General features: G+C 42.1%; 1 protein-coding gene across 3 annotated transcripts in view; it reads right to left on the bottom strand.

Moving 5' to 3' along the window:
- Positions 1 to 21,201, bottom strand: part of TLK1 (tousled like kinase 1) — a 68,193-nt gene extending 46,992 nt beyond the window's left edge. The window contains exon 1 of one of the 3 annotated variants that reach the window (XM_064718227.1): positions 21,020 to 21,201. Coding sequence is in view for 1 of the 3 variants with exons in the window: in XM_064718229.1 (XP_064574299.1) it covers positions 20,283 to 20,430 (148 nt within the window). In the remaining 2 variants the exon portion in view is untranslated. Of the gene's footprint in view, positions 1 to 20,282; positions 20,687 to 21,019 lie in introns of those variants that run through there. The other 2 variants (XM_064718229.1, XM_064718228.1) reach the window with 2 other exon arrangements.
- Positions 21,202 to 22,306: the final 1,105 nt, after the last annotated feature.

Below are 22,306 nucleotides of genomic sequence, written 5' to 3'. Positions count from 1 at the left end.
CTTTAGAGATATCAAACCAGATTTTAAGTATAGTAACCACTCCAAGTATAGAAACCACTGTTTAACAGCACTGCAATGCAATCCTTGAAGTCCTTAAGTAACTGTTTCTTTCAATTTGGAATATCCTAAATATTGTTTTATCCCACCCACTATGTTGATGCTCCAATAATTTAACTTCATAACAATTGAGTATGATAGCTCTTGTCGTTCCAGAATACACATTTACCAACAAGCAGGTAGAAGAAAAGCTTTAAAATACCAAATGCAGAACAGACTACAGAAAATTACTAAACCCAGATTTTTAAACCCTTAAGCAGTCTCTTAAAAATGAGGCCACATAACTGCTTTTCTCCATTCACCAACATGAAGATACATATCTGCATCCACATGTATTTCAACTGAGCTCCTCTCTTGCTTCCTTTAGGGAAAAAAACCAACCCAGACCAAACCCAAAACCAACCCAATCAAACTATGCACTCAACTTCCTTCTTATTCCCTATCTTTCTGAAAGTCTGGGTTTTCCTTACTGAAGAACCAACCAGAAAGGACTTTTTTAATTTCCAGATAAATAGGTTAATGAAGCTAATAGTTCTGTCTCAAATAAAACAAACTATTTGGTAATAAACTATTCTGTAGTTAGGTAAACGTTGATCCAGGTCTCTTCCATTGGAAGTGCCTTATAAAAGTCAATGGAGAATAAAGTGACCCAGGACAAGTTGTCAGTCAAGGAATAGAGGGAGCACTAAAATATGAGTTTGGTCAAGTGAAAAAGCAAGACAAACAACTAACATCAAACTGTATGGAATGAATGGAAATCTTGATTTCTAAGTCAGATAATAACACCTGTTCAATTTAAAATAGAACATTTGGGCAGTGGGGTTGAGACACTGATAAAACAAAAAAACAAAGTAAAAAAATTGACCTGTGTGGCGAAACCATGTCTTGAATAGTCTCTCTTCCACTGTTTGGTTTTGGGAATCACAGATAACAGAACTGGAAACAGCCTTAAAAATTAGTAATGTGCTAAGAAATCAAGTTGAGATGTTAGTATAATGGCATAAAGCCAAGCAGTTTTAATTTCAGAAGAGTTTAATTTCAAGGTAACAGCAAAAATACAGCCCATTCTTAGCAGGAGCCGTTGAAGTACATCACCATCCAATGGCAATCACAATCCTGACGCCAAGAAGATCCCACTGAATTGAAATGAGCAGTCAGTAGGGCAGAAAGAAAGAGACAATCTCTGAGACTTAAAGCAAAGCAAAAAAACCAAAATCCCAGACCTATACTTATGTCCAGACAATCCAAAGCCTAGAGGACACTACTTACCAATGCCCCAGGGTTACAGCTCTTCCAAAATACTTAACAAACAGCCACAGATTATTCATGACAAAGTTTAACCTGGGAGTTTAGAAATGTTTAAAATTGACTTCCCAAGGAACAGGATTAACTTGTTTTACAGAAGACTATGTAGCTACTATAACCTCCAACCAACAGGTAACCTGAAAAAGTTCAAGGTACTACATTCAAGTTGAAAACCTTAGCGGTATCTGAAACTAACAGTGGCAGCAGATGAAACAGGAAAGGATAAAAATATATCCTGATGTTCAAGTGAAACTAGCCTTTTGAAAAGATCATAAAAGGTAAGAAAATCCTAATGACAGAGGGACATATCGAAGCTCAGGGTAAAGAAAAAACAGAAATCTGTTTAATTAATCAAGAGTCATTTTAAAGCACAGTAAAATGCAGTATTTCTCAGCACCTGAGAACACTGAGGCACATAACACAGCAGACACCCCCTAGCACTGCTAAGGTGCCTAGGTGAACTTAACAGGGTTTTCTTATTAATCTAAAGGAGACTGAGGGGTAAAAGGCAGATAATTAGCAGACAGATCAGGCTTTGGTCTACATAAAACCTGTGGGAGGGAAATAATCGAACTGCCAAAATTTTAGGCTAAAAAAAACACAACTGTGGAAAATCTAAAAGTATAAGAAAAAAACCCTTTCCTATGAACATAAAAAGATGGCAGTTTTTGACGAATATTATATATATTAAAATACTAAGAAGAGAATTTTTTCTGATATGGAAAAAATATCCCCAAACACAGTACAACTTTTAACCAATTTCCCATGGACTAAAAAGTTGACAAGGAAATGCATTTTGGATAGATTGCTGGGTTAATAAAAATTAATTCTTCTAGTGCCCAAAGAACAGGAAAATATTCCATGTCCCTTCTGTCCCCAAGATGCAGCAGTCTATTTCCTTTTGGAAATATTTTTAAATTTACAGTAGCTCTTGAACATTGTTTATTTCACTTTTCCCAACAGTTCAACAGTCTAGAAACTTGATCTAAAATAAAGAAAACTTTGGCTGCTGGATAGATAAGTGATTTTCTGCTAATCATTCTATAACAGAAATCAATTCTTTAACGTTAAAAAAATTGTAACGATCTTAAGACTTCATGTCTGTGCTGCCACTTTTTTATTTCAATTTTGCAGCCAACAACCTGGAAAAGAGAAGAGAGTCACTGAGAACTATGTTCCTGAGGGAACCCCTGCCAACACCTTGAAAAAAGACTTATGAATAAAGCACTTGGGCCAGCTCCAGACCAGCTAGGAGACATTTGTGGGTAACAATTTAAGAATGTTTAATTCTCCCTGCCTTCAGCTAGGCGCTGTATTCTAGGGATCTCCTGAGGATTATGTGTCTCATCAGATGGCTGTAGGCAGCAGAGGCAGAGATGAATTTACAAGTTGCCTACCAGTGCTTTAATTTGGCCAAAGGCCAACAACATGTACTCATGTGAGTGGGTGTATGCCACAAGGATGGTAGCTCAGGATGGCTCCTTGAGAGCACAGTGAGCAAGTGATTCAAACAACAGAGAGGTCAACAGATCCCCGGGGTCTGCTCTACTGTAAATGGGGCTAAACTGGCATGCAACCCTGTCCTAGGCAACACCTCACTTCTGACTAATCCCACTACCAATCCTACCTCCTGGAAGTACAACTGAATTGCCTGAAAGACACACCTGGCTCAAGAGTAATGCTTGAATCAATAAAGAATTAATTTTCAGGAACTTCTGAGTGACAGTATTTCCCCTATGTATGCATACAAGAAACTACACTTTCCTTCAATTCCACAAACAACAACTGCACAGGTGTAAATACAACCTGTTTGAGGTGCAGTGCAGTACCCAAGAAAGACAAACAGTAATGTAAGAGAAAGATTTGAAAAGGGAAAAAAAAGCCACAATTGACTGAGCACCTCTAAAAATTATATCTAAGCATAAAAAATGGTAAAACCTGTATGTCTATGACAGCTTTCAAGACTGAAATCTAAATTAACGATGCCGATGGTCTGAAAGCTACTTTTTTCACAATACTCATTGAAATAATGGTATACTGTGTCTCATTTCAATTTTATTCATTATTCAGAAAATGAATCAACATTTAGTTTTATTTGGCATGTAAAACCATATAATAGGTCAGTTTTCAGCCATATTTTTCTTTCTGGCAGCTCTTCTTGAAGGAATTCTTCACCAATCAAACTTTTCTCATCTTGCCCCAGAAATTATGATGCCATTATTTTTGCAGGATGGGTTTTTTAATATTAGAGATAGGAATTGGCAAGTATGAACTAATTAATACAGAGAAAATAAGATACAGCACAGAACATTCAACATGTTATCTATCTATCCATTTCCCAGACTTTCAATAAAACTCCAGGTGCATTGTGTACAGGAAGCGTTAGCATAGCAAATACTGCTATGAGCAACAGAACCACGGCAAGGTCCTTCCTGAGTCTGTTGAATAATGCTTCATGTGATGAATGAAGGGACAAACAACAATTGAAAGAACACACAGTGTATTACTCCTTGTACTCAGCACTGGTGAGGCCACACCTTGAATACTGTGTTCAGTTCTAGGCTTCTCACTTTAAAAAGGACATTGAGGTGCTGGAGCCTGTCAAATAAAGGGCTTGTAAAAGGTCTAGAAAACCTATGCTGTGGGGAATGGCTGCGTGAGTTGTTTAGTCTTGAGAAGGCTCAGGAGGGTCCCCATCATTCTCCAAAACTCCCTCAAGGAAGGCTGTAGTGAAGTGGGGGCCAGGCTCTTCCAGGCTCTTGCCTTCAGCAGGGAGACCCAAAGAAATGGCCTTAAGGTGAGACAGGGGAAATTCAGATTAAATATGAGAAATCTCTTTTTTACTTTTAGAGTGGTCAGACACTGGAATAACTTGCCCAGGGAGGTCGTGGATTTACCAGGCCTGGAGATGTTTAAGAGGTGTCTAGATCCGAGTGATATAGATTGGTTTCAAAGATATTGCTAGGCTAATGGTCAGACTGGATGATCTTGAAGGTCTCTTCCAAGCTTGATGATTTTACATTTCTTTATTATTAATAGATCAAAAGCTGTTTGTCTGGAATTGCCACCCTTCAATGGCACTCAGGAGGCTACACTTTGAAGACTGGTATCACTGTATTCTCTCGTCTCCTTTGCACACCTTTACTGAATTCAATAGATCAGTTCATGGGCACTGTAACAGAAACACTGCAGAACAGTCCACTGGGAAGAATAATTCCCCACACCCAAAATCACTTTCCATGTCCAGTAATGCCTTTTAGGCTCTTATAAACAGTACTGAGTTAGGCAAGATCAGAGTGTACTTCCTAAGTCAAAACCCCAGTCTGCAATATCTTTCCCCATCATGAAAGCCCTCCTATATCAGTAAAACAGAAAAGCTGCTACAAAAAAACCCCACCACTTGAGAAAGTATCAACAGTGAATAATATTCCTTCTGGAAATGGCCTCATTTACACAGTTTATTCTGAACTCACACAATTAATAGTTTAAATAAAAAATTTGCCAGGTATTTACCAGGTATTTCAAATTGTTGGCTACAATACCACATATAGAACAAGCCTGACAAGTCAACACTCTGAACGTACATAAACTACACAGGTGATATCCTGAACATGTTCATGACAAAGAATGGCATCCATTTCTTTGAAATTTGTTGCTATATCATCCCAAGTGTCACATTTACTTGCTTTTTTAAAAGGTCTGGATTCCTCACTTGCAACTGTTCTCTATACTATTCTGAACTACCAAGAGCAAGTTCTGATTTGGCAGAAGGATTTTGGTGTTTTTTTCAACAAGGCCAACGTCCATCACTTAATAGCAAGCTGCCAGAGCCTGAATGCTACAAAGAAACAGAAAAAAACAGGTTTGTTAAGACAGTTCTCACCGACCATTTTGCACTCCATTGCTAAAGAAAGTGATAACAGAGGCCAGGTTTAGTTAACTCTCACTGTCTAAAATACTGCTCTAAGCATTTAGTCCATTTAGAACAAATATACAGATACTGAAAAACAAATGCATCTTCAGGAAAACTCAATTTTTAATGACAACATCTGATTTGAACATCTGCTACGGTGACGGAATAATCAGAGATACAAAGCTCTCTTTTAAAGTGCTTTTAATAAAGTTTTGTTCCAGACAACTGTCAGTTTTGGCAGCAACTGGATAGCCAGCTAACACATCCACCTCATGTTTCTTGTCATCTCTGACCACTATAGTCTGTGCATGCATGAATGTGATCCTAACCTCTCTAAAATCTCCCAAAAGGCCTTAAACAATCCTATCTAGGTTCCATGCAGCTTTTTCCTGGAAAGGGAATATTTACTACACAGTTACAAGGTCAAAAGCAGTAACTTTTCTTTCTTCAGAGCTAAAATAAATATTCTGGTTAAGAAAAAATGCCACTAAATACATTACTTTATGGCTGTATGCTATGAAGTTAGAAGAAAAGTTAAAAAAAAAGATGATGACACTCCTTTGGGTTGCCTTTGTCAATCAAAGGTAAAGCAAGTCCTTGCTAGTGTCCTATGGAGCAGCAGAAATGCTGATGTATTATTACACTGTACTACTCCCACTACTATAAACAGATATGTAATGCACAGACAAGGTCATGCTTACAATCCCTCTATAAGGTAAGAAAAACCTATTTATATTTTTCAGAAAGCACCTATTGTCTTGGCCAAAGTTAACAAGACATCTGTGGCAGAACACTAGAAGACTGCCTGTCTATGTAGAAAACATCTGCCTAGAACACAACATTATGTCAAGAGAGATAAAACCTAACAGCCTGGGCTGCACATCTGCAGGTGACGTGCTCCTGCCTATCTCTACATCTCCCTCTTCATCTATGTAGAGAAATGTGCAGCAATTACTCTTGCTTGCAGGCAACTCTGTAAAAGGTATCCAAACAGAAAGAGAGCAGCAGAATGTGCCCATTTCAGCTTCATTTGCTGCCAAAACCAGACGCTCCCTGTCCCCTTGGGGAAGAGGCAGCAAGCAGGGAGAAGCACACTGCAAGTTCATGGGTCACTTGTTGGTGATGCAGACTAACAGGTCACGAGATAACACCAGTTCTGTGACACTCTCCAACCATGCCACTCTGAAAAAAAGGCTCACTACATTCCATCCCTCCATTTACTTCTATGCTGAAAAGACTAAAAGCCAGGAGCAGTCCTGAAGAAGAAACATCTACCTAGAGAAATACTATAAAGTACAGCAAATTTTATTTGCAGTATTCAGTCATAAGGAGGCAAACCGAGAGCTCTAAACACTTGTGTCCACAAAATGGCAGTTCTGCAAGAATTTAAAATGGCACAGGCCTTTTGCACATATCAAAAACAAACAGTAGCTTCTGCTATCTGAAGGAGTGGAAAGGAAGCTAAAAGCAGAGGTCACCTATTGAGCAGGAACAGAGCAAGCAATGTCTCTTCCCATAGGGCTTTTGGTTCTCACCCTCCTCAGAAAAAGTAAACTATGAAGGAAGAAATACAAGATGCCGCAACTTTTCCCCAAATAAGCTTTTTTTTAAGTTACCCATGAAGCAGAGAGGCAGGCCAAAACCCCTCAACAATTTAATAGAATAAATTTATTTTTCTGAGTTACAATAACAGTCATTTAGTATCTGAAAGCTGCATTTGTGTCAAGAGAAGTGAATTTCAGTCGTTAATTCCCTGAACTTCCTAATCTCCTTACTTCTGTAGCTCCTACTGCCATTTCTACCCTCATGATCTTCAAAATCTCCCAAGTACAGAGAGCCCACTGACCCTCGAGGCAAGTGCTCTGCTCCCTGGAGCACACAGGACAAGCTGCTGACTGCAGTACCTAACTCTTAATCTCTATTGCTTACATGGCAAGGAACATGTTCTAAATAAGAAACTAAAGAAAAGGCAAATTATAAGTATTTCCAAGTATATTCATCTATTTCACTTATTACATTGTGATCATCTAGAACATCAGCCCCAATTTTAACATCCAACATGAAAAAAAGCTCATTACACCTCTAAGATTAAACTAGGACAGTAAATTCACCACTAATTGTAATTACAAGACACATGAAATATTTTGGCTTTTGCACTACAGCATTTTAAGGAAAAGGTATTAACCTCCAGCAACACCATTCATTTCCTCCTTTTTCAAAATACCTGTACGGCCCACACAGAATAGAAACCACAAAAAAAAAAGAAAAAAAATTTAACATATTTAGACTGCAGAATCACAAGATTCAGCACAAACCACCAGAGAGTCCGTGCAACAGGGATCCTGTGCAGGATGCTGAACAGGCCATGCTACGTGTGAGACAGCTCACTGTGTTCTTTCTCTTGGAGGCACCCTGTCTAGGTGGTGCTCAGGGGAGCCAGCAACCAGCTTCTGCTCCTTCAGGTTGAAACCAAACCTTGTTTGTTTTTTTTTTAATTTACATCTTAAACAATCCAAGTTTCAATGAACGCAGGAAGAAACTCATTTCCTCAAAGTCCCTTGTAGGGAGGAGACCCTCAGAACATGGCTAGAGAAATTACACACACAGAGAGCTGATGTGTTAATGACTACACCTACATTTTTGTGGGACTTTGTAGTATTGGTTCCATTCTACAGGTAGTGGAAAAAAAAGACTTACGTGAAGTGGCACATGAATCCGTAAAAAATTAGGTTTAAGGCTATGAGGGGGGAGGGAATATTTCAAGCTTTTTACTCCTTACAGCACAGCTACAAAGCCTGTTGATACCAACAGTGTACACTGAATTCAGTTGCAACTTTGAGCGCTGAACATTTTTAAAAATTTAAAACCCACTCAGTTCACACACAAAGAAACATCCTATGTAATCATCTGTCAAAAATTCAGTTTTAGTTTTGCTCAGCATTATCACTAAAGAAATTTGCATTACAGCCATTTCTCCTATCCAAAGCTCATTGCCTAATTTTAAACCAGCTTTCTTTTCTGCTATACTATCACTTTCATTCAAGTTTTAGAAGAAAAAAAACAGAAGGGATTTTCATTCCTTTCAACACAGTCCCTTCCTAAGAAGTGCCCATCTTGCTGGCTAAGCGAACCTCGTGGAACACAGTCTGCAATCACATGAATAAAACTTCAAAAATGCAGTTAAAGCCCTAGGGGCAAACAGAAATTAGGAAAGAGCAGAGTTTTAAGTCTTTGATATCACAAATTGAGAATGAAAATAATATTTTCAGGTATATGTTCAAAACATACTTCAAGACACCAGTAAAAATACTGACCTGTAATTAACATCACCCACCATGCAGAAGCACCTGAACACTCACAGTACTACTGCCCTTTTATTCTCAAGGGATAAGGATGTTACACTGCCTTCTGTGGACCACTGTAGGCATAATTTTAGCAAAAGAAAGAGTGATCCAACCTCTCCTCCCCATCTGACAGGAGATAAAGCAGGATTTCTCCTTCAAATAGCTCACACCAGAGGCAGGGGAGTGCCATGAATCCCTTGGACAGTTAAAGCAGGCTTTGTGGAGCCTACTTCCTGCAGCCAACTTAACAGAGACAGAACAGACCATGCTACTGGGAGGCAGCAGCACACCTTACCAACATCTGACAAACTGGGATGCCTTTTATCTGGCACACATTTAACAAAACTGATCCACTTTGGGGTAACTAAGCACCAGCTAACCACATGGAAAATGCTTTAAAACTGAATACATCTATCGATGGACTTAAGAGAGGACCCAGAACCAGACCAGGCTTACTTCCATCAGTAAGAAAACACAAACAGTCCAAATGAGACCACTGCCCTAGTTGGACACTGCCAAGGCCCTGCCAAGCCTGCAGGTGCATGGGGGTATCCGCCACATGCACCACACTCCCCAGCCAGACCGCTGCTTTGGCGAGCTGTCTCAGCGACAACTTCAGCACCATTCAAAGCAACTGAATAAAAACACACCAGTAAGGAGTTTCACCAGCAGCAGTTCACTGAAGAACAAACAGGCTGAGCTGGAAGCTGCCCTCCTCACCCTGCCTGTGCCAGCGGGCAGGGCCAACACACACCACATGCCCCCAGAGCTGGCAGCCAGGTCCCTTTCAGCTCCTGCACTGCCACAGTAAATATGAACATTATAAAGTCTAACCACGGGAATACTCCTAAATACAAGGCAGCAAATAGCAAAACAAATAACTGAGTACACGGAGCAGGTTTGGGTCTAACTGTTAAAATAAAATCAGTCTAGTCTCTAATGAAACCCTTTCCATCCCTAATAGATAGTCACGCTACCTATTTTGGCAGTTACCTGAAACACTGAGTCACTGCTTTCATCTACTGCTTTCACACAACAAAATGTTGTTCTGTGAGTACTACATACTAACAAGATTATCTACCAAATGAGAAAACTCCACTAAAAATGGCTTATTTTTCAGAAATAAGCTCTTCCACTCACTATCTTTGGAATGTTGATACAACGAACCAAATAAATTCCATGACTCAGTGGATGTAACAAAAAGCATTTGTAACAACCTGTCTTAACTTAAACCTGAAAAATCATGAGCAATTCCACTGAAGACTGAAAAACCACTAAAAACATCTGTTATTTCCCAAAAATTTCTCATCTAAACAATTACCCACAAGAACCTTAAAACTGGATTTCACCTTTTCTCAAGTGGTAACTGTGGTCAGTGAGAACTTTGACACCTCAGATACACAAGCATTCCTCTCCAGCCTTCCTAGACACAGGTGCCTGTGACTGGGAAATCCCAAGTGCACAAAGCATTTGCCCTTGCTGCCAGCACTAAGCAGGAGAGCTCCCACATGGAGATGTGCTGCAGGACAAGGGAGGAGACTCCTGGGCACATCCTTGGCTCACAGTCTCACTGAGCACATCCCCAGCTGAGCGTGGGAGGTCAAACATCCAGAAGGATCCTGCTCCTACTGCACCCTCCACTCCCTGCACCTAAAGACTGCCCTCCTGCCAGCAATACCAGCAGCATGCACAAATGAAAACTGAGCAGGAGGAGCACTGCTTACAGAAGCAGGATGGTACTGGAGGTCACCCATGCAGTCCAGCACCAGTCAGGAAGGGGACCTGGCAGTAGAAGGCAGGCTGAGTGTCCTGGTGGTGTAGGAGAGAGCACACATCCCATCCAGGGACAGCAGGAATGGTGGCATACTACCAAATTCTGCAACTTCTGATAGTCACTGGTATTGCTGCCTCATTGCTTGCTTCCCTCAGAAAGATGGGATTTCAAAGCCACAAGAACAACACACAAAAAATTAGTAAAAATAGCTGAAATTTTTCCTTTTTTCTTTTTTTTTTTTGGTTTGAACAAACTTGAAGAGAAAGATTTAAGGGAAACAGCAGGAAGGTGGTGTCAGACACTGGCAGAGACTGGTGCCTGTTGTTTGCACTTCTCTGGAAGAAAAAAACAAGTGAAAGGCTCAGGGAACAGCATGTTGTGATTTAGCCAAGAGAACAAATCAGGTCAACTAGCAATCACACGACATGGGGGGAAGAAAAGCCAAACCCCACCACTATTAGGGTAATTCACTGGAGATTTCATCGTCATAGCTTCACTATTTAGTACCCAAATTATGATAGATGTTGCAAGTATAAGAGAAAATACAAGAAACACAGTATTAATGTATCATCTAATACACAACTGGGCTGTTGTGAACTTTATACATTTCTGTTGTTCTGCTTAAAAACAAACAAAAAACTGAAACTCATGATGTGGCAAAACTAGCATGATTAATCCAGATGCCAATCTTTGTACCATCTGCAATCATCATCAGATTTAACAAAATTACATAATTGAAAAAATGAAACAAGTTTTTAAGAGGTATGTAATAATAAACAATAGGAATTTGGAACATTTTTACTAAAAGGCAGCTGAAATCTTTGCATAAGTTTAGCTTGTTTATGAGCCTCCTTTGTAAATGCAGGGTCCTAACAGCAACATTAGTATTCCTAATGATAAAACGGTTCACTGAGAAAATTGTTTGTGTATACATAAAAATGTGTAATTTCAGGACATATAAACATGCTGCTTCCTTAATAGTAACCACTTGCATGTTCTGGATATGGTAGCATGTATCAAGCAAGCAACTGAGAAAAAATCATGTATGGATGCAGAATACAAAATACCAGCTAACAAGGAAGACCAACATGACATTTGCTTTTCAGTTTGAATACTGGTGAACTCCTCTTAAGCATTATTTGTATCACAATCATTTAATCATACAATTTGATTACAAAGAGGCAATATGATTGTATAAGTAAATTCAATAAGCAATGAACTTCAGAAAAGCAAACTGAGGCCATAATATGCACAGCAGAAAGTGCTTTTTAAACTCTCATTTAAAAATTCTAAACCTGCATCTTCAGGAATTACTTCTACTTGAATCCTACTTGTAACTTTAAAATACTAAAATCCCACTCCTCATAATGAGACCCTTCATAAGACTAAGAACACAAGTACTATAAGAAGAATTACTCCACTTTATTCAAAGTTAGAGCTTGTGGAGAGCTTACAAGAGAGCCTCTTACCAAACTGCAACTAAAACTACTGAAACTAAACCATGACACTAATTTAATAGTCAAGAAGCTTCTAAAACATACATCAAAGACACAGAAGCACTCCCAAACACCCAGCAGCTCAAGAAATAACTGAATTGCCAAAAAAACCCTTAAAAAAAAAACCAAAGAAAAACCCTAAAAATCACTTTTATAATCGTTACTACCACAGTTAAAATTAAAAAAAACCAAAACTTATTTTGTAAAAATAATCACACTCCCTAGACCACCACCACTCTAGACTATTCTACAGATGTTAAAGTGATTAGTACTGATAATGTGTGGATTTTCTTTTCGATTGCTTTATAATGAAAATATCAACTTCCTTAAGGACACTACTTTTCTCATCACCTCTACTAAGAATACTCTAAGAAACAGAAAAGCCTTTAACATCCTTGAGAAGCAAAGTAGTTACCCAAGAGGGGATTAGGATACACACTAAAATTGGCTAAAGTACTGTTGCAAAATTAAGGACAAAACTGTGGAACCCATAAGAACATAGCATTAACTAGAAGAAAAAACAGTATTTACCAAATACAGCCAAGCAGTGTACAGGTTGGATTAGTCTAAGCCCCTGTGAAAAAAAAGAAGTACTACAAATCCTACTTGTAGCATCATCTGAGTTTGTCTCCATAGAACCAAGAGGCCAAAGAGTTCCATGGTGGAGAAAGGAAACGGAAACACATCTGCTGGTCAATCTACACAGTCCCAAGAGCATCACAGTCCCACTGTGGGAAGAGCAGGATCTAAATGACACTGTTTCAGATTTGCAGGACTTATGAAACTCATTTATTTGTAAGATTACTTTCCAATTTCTTGCCCTTCAGCATATAGTTCAAATGTTTGTTTACTTATTAAAAAAAAAATAAAAGCAATCCACCAAAAGTTACAGCTGCAAGACGCAGTGTTTGAAGTATTTACATACCTTTCAATTCAAGGTAGTTACAAAATTAAATAGCTAAAAATCTGGGGGTGTGTGACATCATACAACAGATTTTTCTAAATGCATCAGGATTTCCTTTATTCCTCAAAAAAAGCTATTTTTCTCTTATAGGTATAGATCTATTAGAAGTCCATAGAAACAGAATCTAGTACACCTCAACCCCCCCAAATAACTATGGTCAGGCTTCATTTCCTGTAAGAAGCACTCTGGAGTTTCTTACCACAATTCCCATCTCTTAAAATACAAAGTTCAGACTGCTTTGTTCTTAAGGACATTATAAAGAAAGCATTTCAGCCTTAGGTTTCCACCTACTTAAAACTGCAGTTTGATGAGGTGAGATACATTGCTTAATGCTCCTGCTGCCACCTCTCAGCAAGCAGAGGTGGTCCTAGGGAATACCAACCTTCTCCGTGACACCCAGTTTCACATAAAAGCTCCAGTAAATGAACTTTGCCACTCCAAAGTGACCAGATTCCTGTTGTAGTTGTGTAGTCACTCAACAATCACTAGCTGCTCATCTAAATCCTTGGAGGACAGTTGCCAGCTTCAGAGCCTTTCCAGCTAAAGCTACTGAGCGAGCACAAGGCAGGCAATTTCTCTTATTTGTGCATTTTAAAAATATGCTTCAACACCAAATGTTTAATCGAAGCTTGGAGCAATAAGTCTATGGTGAGGTTTAAAGTTTATGACGTAATAAATTCATAAAAGACAAAAATATTTAAACATTATAAACTTGAATGCTCTGCTGGCAGACAGACCATCACACCACTGGAAGCTGTGGGTGAGCTGCCTGAACTGGAGTTCTGAAGCACTTGATCAGCTTTCACCACCAACTGCCTCAGCCTTTTTTGTTTGCTCCACTCCAGCAGTTGGTTTACTCAGAACTGGTGAAGAGCAACCAACAGCTTTTTCAGAAAGCAGGAAAGCCTGGCTTTCTCTTCCAAATGATGAACATGAAGGACTGGTGACTGGATTTGATCTATTAACTCCAAATTTCGCAAGGCACAGTGACCAGAAGTAATTTACTCATTTCACAAACTACAAACAATTCTCCTTTTTCTGGTTTAAATGCAAAGCACATTTGGATATATTTGTTTCTTATTATGTACGTAGCACAATTAGAATTCACTTTATTTAACTAACAAAGTTAGCTAAAAGCTGTCTAAAGCATGGGGAACTACATTTCTTAAACATAAAGAACCTAAGCAGTGTAACTCCTTAAATAAATGCATATAGATGTGTCCCCTCCTGCCTAGCAAGAGGTATGATCAAATTAGACCAATTAGAATCAACTTTTCTTTAGGAAAAATAATTAAGCACAAATGCAAAATAAAATTAAAAACAATTATTTAATCAGGGTTTCCTGCTCACTGATTTAAGTCATGATTAATAATACAGTCACTGATTTCAGTCAATCCCTCCAGCACGGACCCATCCCAAAGGGTCGCACAGTCCCAATCTTCCCCCAGCATCTTCAGCATGTCCAACTTCACTTAAGACCTTCTGCTCCCTTCTTCCAGGACTAAATTTGAGGTGAATTAAAGCTTACAAGCAGTCATGTTCTTGCCACCTACCACATCCTCCCCAGGAAAAGCCTAGGTGCCAAGATTTTTCTGCTAGTATATCCCATTGCTCTGCTCAGGAATGAGAGAAAGGAGTAAGGCCTCCAGAGAGAAGGTGTCTGGGAAGGAAGCAACCCTTACTTCCTACCCCAAACAAAGCATCTCAATAAGGATGGAGTCAGAATGATGGGAAATGGAGGATCCAAAATACCTTCTGATGCTCACTAACGCTTCCCTATTCCTAGAGAACTTTGTCCTTAAGTACTGAACAAAAAGTGCAGTACTTGTTATTTTCAGCAAATATAGAAGTTTTCCACTTGCAACACCTGAAAACTGGGTTATATTATGGTGGCCAGCTTCTGTTTAACTGCTCTCCAACGATCATAACTGAAGTACTGGCATTCTCAACAGAAACCCTGACCACTCTTCTTCTTCTACCCACCTTCATATCCACTAAGAGCAATCTGGCAACCCAAATCTGCCTTTTCCTCTTTTACAACTGAAACACACCAAGCCAAACAGAAAGAAGTTCATAAAGCTTTTCTTCCTCCCACTTGTGCGCTTTCATGCTTTTTAGCTACAATTCAAGAACTACTCTGCTGCATAAAAACAATTCACTAACTTCAACATTATTTCTTGTGAAAAAAAAACCCAGCATGGAAGCAAAAAATGTAGTATGGGAGCAAATGGATTGGGAGCAAGTACTACTTCAAAACACAACCTTATACCAAGAACACAAAAAGCATAAAGGACTATTTAAGCCTGTCAAATTTCCATAAGATCAATTCTTAAGGTAGCAAAATTCTATAGAACTAACTTTGCTCATGATGCACATATATATGGTAGTGTTTCCAAGCACTCACAACAATATTTTGCAATCATTTAGGATTATCAGGCTCTAAGAAAATCCAGAGAAATGTCAATACTAACTGCAGACTACAGTTATTACTAACAAGCAAGTTTACTTCAGCTTGGTGGAAAAAAAATTACTTGCTGAAAGAAAAAGCAAACAAGAAAAGACATAGAGGGGAAGAAAAAAGAATGAGAGAAATAACAAGTGTTTTACTTGAATGGAGATAATAAATATAAACATCCTGTCCCTATGTCAATTCCCTCTCTCGATTTAAAATGGAATAGGTTAATGGGAAATTCCATTCCAGGCAGAATAAAGCAGAATTAAAACAAAACAGTTGGCCAAGAACTAATTTACACTATTTGCTACAGCACCTGCATTTTAGAAAACCAGATTCAAAAAAGAAATTGTATTAAAAAAGGTTTCCTTTCCCATTTCTCATTTGGACATGCTACAAGATCTCCAAAGAATTTGGTATAAGCATCAGCTTATTATGAGAATCACATCTTCAACAAAACCAGCAATAATATCACAAGCTAGAATTTGTGTGTATCACTGGCACAACATTAATCTCAGACAACACCTTCTCATGCTACAGTCAGCCTAAATAACCTTTTATGATTGCTGTGCTCATTCTGAGTAAAAATAAACCATTATTTTTACATACAAAAAGTGTTCCTGTTGAATGATAAAAGCCAACAAACTTACTGAGAACTTCCTGTTAAAGCAAATAAAGTAGCTGATGTTTTACACTACATGCAAACAACAGAAAACAACAACGCTGGAAGTTTTAATAAGATTCAGGTTGCTTTCATGTTCATGGACTAATATATTGTATGTAGCATACAGATACAACCTGGCATCTAGAAGCGTTGTCTAGACTGGAAACTTAAGGAGGAAACAAACTGTTACCTTTATGCTCAGACACACAACTACCATCACATTTTAGGTAACAATAAATACAAACAATACACATTTATCACATTTAGTTAAAAAGTCACCAACAAAATTTGCTACCCATACAACATAACTTCTTCAAAGACTGTCAAATACATGGCATAAGTTTACTTACTATCATATTACCATTTACCATTTTGCCATCATATATAAATTTGGACTGAAATTTTGCATTTCTGTTGTGTTTATTCAAAGTTCTATTTGGAATTCTATTTTGCTTTTAGAAGAGTATTGAAAGCCAACAGCACACACAAAAAATCACTTACAAAGCATTATGCTTAATTACCAGACACTGCAGCACCACCCAGTGAGGCAGCCATGTCCTGGGCTGCACCAAAAGCAGCAAGTCTCTAACGTGAAGGGAGGGCATTCTGCCCCTCTACTCCACTCTGCTGAGGCCCCACCTGGAGAGCAGCGAGGGACACGGACCTGCTGCAAGAACCCAGACAAAGGCCATGAAGATGATCAGAGGGCTGGAACATCTCTGCTATGGAGACAGGCTAAGAGAGTTGGGGTTGCTCAGCCTGGAGAAGGCTCTGGGGAGACCACACAGAACCTTCCAGTACCTAAAGGGGGCCTATAAGGAAGTTGGACAGAGACTTTTTACAAGAGCACGAGGGGACAGGACAAGGGACAACAGCTTTAAATGGATACAGAGTAGATTTGGATTCGATATTAGGAATATTTACTTGGGGTGGTGAAACTCTGGAACAGGCTGCTCTCCAGTAGCTGTGGAGTTGCACCTGCCACATGCCTGGAAGTGCTCAAGGCCAAGCTGAATGGGGCTGCCTTGTCTAGTAGGAGGTGTCCTTGCCCATGGCAGGGGGTTGAACTAGACAATCTTTGCAGTCCCTTCCAACACAAGGCAATCTGTGGAATCTCTTCTGACTCTGCCCTGTCAGCATTGGCCTGAACATTCTCCATTTACAAAACAGCACTTTGCAGGTATGTGCTTTAATATTTTTAGTTACACGCATGAAGGAGACAAAAGTAAAGAAACTTCAAGCAGGAAATTGTGACTGCAATTATGTGAGCTATGGCACAAGATTTAGTCACACAACCACACATACAGTATGTAAAATAATACCTCATAACAGTCCTCCTAAATTCCTGATAACATCTACTGCAGAGCTCTTAAGTGACCACATATACCACACATAAGTTATGGGAATATAAAACAACTGACAGAATGACAGACATTTACAAGCTACACTAAAATGCAAATAAGAGATAGTTCTTATACAGTAAAAGTGTACAGCTGCAACTGTATTCAAGTCCATCCCAGTCTTTTTATTTCAAAACCTCAAAACATAAATTCAAATCAATACAGTAGAGCCATGAAGCCACTCTAGATCAAGATATAGAAGACAGCATCCAATGGAAAATGTTGCTGCAATGTTACAGTGCATTTTAAAAGATTAAAATATTTTTAAAATATTATTTCCTCTAATTTCACCCACCTTTTCCAAGTAGTCTATTGATACTGACAAGATATTGCCTTTTTTTTTTAAACGTGTTTGTGCAATCGTTATACATGCCAGAGCTTTCCTTTTCTGCTTTTTTCTTATTAGAGATTCCAAAAATATTTTTAGAATTTCCTAAATCAAGATACTGAGGGTTTCTGTTTTGAATAAACCAGAATGTTCAAATGCCCATGTGAGACACGTGAGCTGATACCAGGCCTTCATAGGTGAGGTCAGACCAACCACAGCACACGTGGTACACTCTGTGGAGGTCTACACTTCCAAAGGCAACAGGGACATAACTCTCACCAAAGCCAACCAAAGGGATTTTAATCCACAAACAAGAAGGCCAAGCTGGGAAAGAAGCTCTGCACAAGTGCCAAAAGCACTGTATCAGTAAATATTACCCACTCAAAATTGGCACCAGCAGCAATGCAGCTGTGATCCAGTATGGGCCAGCAGCCTTGTGCACTGCTCCAGAACTCACAGGCTCCATTAACATCACCAGGTATCACAAGTTCAGAATTGATAATGGCCCAGGCTCCCATAAACACACTGCACTGCAAATATTCCTTGCTTAATAGTTTAAGCTGGCATCAATCTTAAACATATATAAGCCAATGTCTATGAACATACTGATGTATTTTTATTTCAGGGCCTATTGATTTCTGGCAAGATATTTCTTTGTAAAACATATATACATAAAGTAAGATGCCTTGATAACATCCCACAAGCATGAATGCAAAACATGAACCCAAGCATGGCAGCTTATGCTTATTCTCAAAGAGAGCTACCTAGCGAGGACATACAATTTAAACATAACCCAGGAACACCATGCAAATACAACACATTACAGTACCAAGCAAACACCAAGGTTTTGATTACTTCTAACCCATAATCTGTATTAGAGGATGCAAATTACAGTACCCAGAAAAATCCAACAGCGTGAGTTGTAAGAAAGAAAAATGTAAATAGTATAATCATCATATTAAAAATGAGCTTCACCAAACATATTTCTCTTGTCTCAACAGAGCTACTCAAGGACCACCATTTTCTGTTAAAATAAACAGATACATAATTTATATTTCAATATTAATTTCAAATTTGTGTGGCAGGTATCTGAAATACACCCAAAAATATCCTACATATACATATTACCTGCATGCATATTCATAAAAAGAGTTGCAGCAGTGAAGAAACCTGCTCTCAATAAACTTAAAACTATGAATTTGGCTGCTGCTGGTGGTTTTTCTAAAAGCTTTCCCTTTCCAGAGAAGATGAGCACAAAATGCCTGCCACTTTACTCAGCATCTTTAACATATACCATAATTCCTTCCCAGGTATTTTCTAGAGCATTTCATGTCAATCTACCTGCAGGAGCGTGTGCAAAAGTGACACAGAGTGATACAAGTCTGACAACTACTGGTGTGGAAAATGGAGAAACCAGACTGCATTATACATTTCCAGGATGTCGAGTCCCTGTTACCAAGACCCTACATTGCTTATCAACCAAATTAAAAAAAAAAAAAAAAAAAAAACCAAGAAAACCAAAAAAACAAGCAAGCAAGCAACCACAGGAAGACCTAAAAAACAAAGACTCTCCATCTTCGCAACTATTTCTATTTTAAGTTAGCAAGTTTCCTGCTTGGGCGATGACGTTTTGCAGATGCTACAAGAAACGCTACATGGCATTCATTAATCTGGGGCAAATCAATTAAAATTATACAACTGCTCGGTATGCAAGTATCTGTGCATAAAAGTTCTCCTCCGCCACTAACTGGCGTTCAGCAAGTAGTTATTTTAGCTAAAAGCGCCGAGCAACTCACTAGCTGTATAACTGCTACATCTTGTGGCAACACAACACAAGGAGGAAAAGCAGACAATACCCGAAAGGGAACAGCGAAGGGACTTGTTTGCTCATAACCTTCATACAGATATTCCCTGCAAACACCCACAACACCCTGCTGTCGCTGTCGGTGTAACACAAGAGGGGAGGAGCAGGGGAGGGAGGAGAAAAATATTATCATCGAAGGCGTGATGGAGGACAGGAGAAAGTTGCAGTCATTCCGTGGCGGCCGCAAGGCGCCCTGTCACTTCTGGCCGCAAAACCGGCCGCCCCCCAGGGCGCTTTCCCCACGGGGACGAACCTCCGGCCCCTCTCTTCCCACCTCCATGATGCCAAAAGTGCCCAACTCCCTCCAGCAACAGCGGCTGCATCCTCCGGCGCAGCACTTCTACTTAGCCGCTGGCGGAGGGGAGCCTATTTCGGGGAGGACGCGGCGAGCGGCCGCCCGAGGAGACGCGAGCGGCTGCGGCGGGCGGACGGCCCGGGGACGGAGGGAGCACGGCGGGTCCCCCTCCGCGGCCCGGCGCGGGGGGTAACAACGAGGCGCCGCCGCGCTGACGAGCGGGCGGGGGCGGCGGGGCCCCGCTCGCCCAGCGACCGAGGTTCCGCTCACCACCACCGGGCCCAGCGCTGACCCCGCGCCGCCGCCGGGGGCACCGGCCTCTCCCGCCGCCGCTTCCCAGCGGCCCGGGACCGGCCTCCGGCGGCGGTGGCTGGGCCCCTCCCCAAGGGCCGGGCCCCCCGCGCAGCCCCGCGGCGCGCTGGTTACCTTCCTTGGGCGGCTTGCCGGGCGGCGCGCCGTGCAGCTGGGAGGCCGCCGCCGCCGCGGAGCAGCCCTGCAGGCTCGGTGGGGACGTGGAGAGCCGGGACCAAGATGGCGGCCCCTCCAAACTTCCACTGCTACTTTGGACACTCATCAAGCTACTTTCCTGGAGCCCGGCAGCCGCCGGGGGCGGCGGGGAAGGCGGCGCGGCGGGGGGACACCCAGCGCCGCGCTCATGGCCGGGGGGCCGGCCCGACACCGGCGCGGGGAGGCCGCCGGCTGGGAGCGAGCTCCGGAGGCAGGCGGGGCGCGGGAGAGACGGGGCGCGGGGCCAGCGCAACCTGCCCGCACCTCTGCACTGCGTCGCCGCCGCCGAGCAGCCGCCTGTGTCTGAGGCCAACCTTCCCCGCCGCCGCCGCCGCTGCCGCCGGGGAGGGGAGGGGAGGGCGCAGGCGGGGAGGGGTCATGCGCAAACACGATCGCGAGCCGAGCGAGCGCCGCGCTCCGCCGGCGCCCAGCCGAGCCCCGCCGAGCCGGAGCCGCCCAGGGGCGGCCGGCGGGAGCGGCGCCAGGCGCGCACGCACCTGCCCCCGGCCCCGCTGCGCCGCGCGGCCCGAGCGCGTCGGCTGCTCCCGCCTCCGGGCTCCGACCCCGGGCCAGCTCGCAGCCACCCGCCGGCTGACCCCTCTCCCCGTGCATGCCCGTCCCGCGGCGATACCTCCCCGCCTTGCCCAAGCGCGCACCTTCCGCGCCGCGGGCGGCCCTCCCTTGGCCGCCCCGGCCCGGCCGGAGCTAGCTCCCCTGAGGCCGCGCCGTTCTCCTCCGTCTCGGTTTCCTCGGCGGCGCGGTCCGCCCGTGCCGCCTCGCCTTCCCCCGCGCCCCGCCGCCACGGCCATGGTGGTGTCGGGGCGGGGCGGCGGGGGCGGGAGCGGCGGCGGAGACGGTACGCGCGGCTGCCGGGGCCGGGGCCGCGCCGCCCGGCACCTCCCCGGCGTGCGGCCGCGCGGGGCGAGCCCGGCCCGCCGCTGCGAGAGTGCGGGCGGCAGCGGCGGGGCTGAGCGGGCTTTTCCCTGCGCGGTCCAGGTGAACGCTGTTCAGGCAGCATCTCCGGGCGCTCTCGGGCGCCTGCCGCGTCTCAGCGTTCTTCTCCCGGACAGGACGGTGTGGCAGCAGACTCGGGGGCACTCGGGAGAAGCCGATGTCCCGAGGGAGAGAGAAGGCTTTGGCCGCCAGCCGCAACCCGCTTCGCTGAGGAGCGGGAGCTCCCACCGGGTGAACTGGAAGTCGGGCAGGAGCCATTTACCAGGCCCACCGCCTCACCCGCTGCAACCACCAGGCTGGGGCTCCCAGGTGGGCACCAGCGCCGACCTGGCAAATTTCAAAACTTCCCTCTCTGCCTTGAGTTTGGAGACTAAATTGCAAACTTAGCCGAATTTTTCAGTTATTCCTTCCTTAAAATTAACATAATCATAACTGAGAATGTAAGATATATGGAAAGTCACTTCTGAAACAAAGCCTTTTAACTTACCAGTGCAACTGGTAAATATATTTTATATATATTTAGATATATAACAGGGATAAAAATTACTATGATTACTTACAAAAAATCACGAGTTGCAGATATATTGCATTCTGTGTATATGAAGAATATCTTCATCATTCAGGCATGGCGCTTATTTTGTGGTTGCTGTGTGGAGACATCCTGTCCATCTACTAACCTACTTTCTCCTCTATTTGAGAATGACAGGAATAGATTACTAATGTTGGATTGCAGCTCTCTGCACAACACACATATTACTAATTCTGTCTCTTCCTTTTAAAGTGACATCTGTGAAATTATCTAAGATCTTCACCTCCCACAAGTATACAGCATAGCTGCAAGTTTCCTTGCAGTTTGGTATTAACTTAAAGTAAAAATTAGTATGTTTACTTGATAAACAAGTCAGTTCCAGGGCATATATCTAGTAACAGCTAATATGTATATATAGATATAGATAGATTTTTTTTTGTTTTTGCAGAGAGGTGATCTG

The sequence above is a fragment of the Zonotrichia leucophrys genome, chromosome 7 (assembly GCF_028769735.1).
Source record: "Zonotrichia leucophrys gambelii isolate GWCS_2022_RI chromosome 7, RI_Zleu_2.0, whole genome shotgun sequence".
Taxonomy (NCBI): Eukaryota; Metazoa; Chordata; class Aves; order Passeriformes; family Passerellidae; genus Zonotrichia; species Zonotrichia leucophrys.
This window is presented reverse-complemented; position numbering and strand designations above follow the sequence as displayed.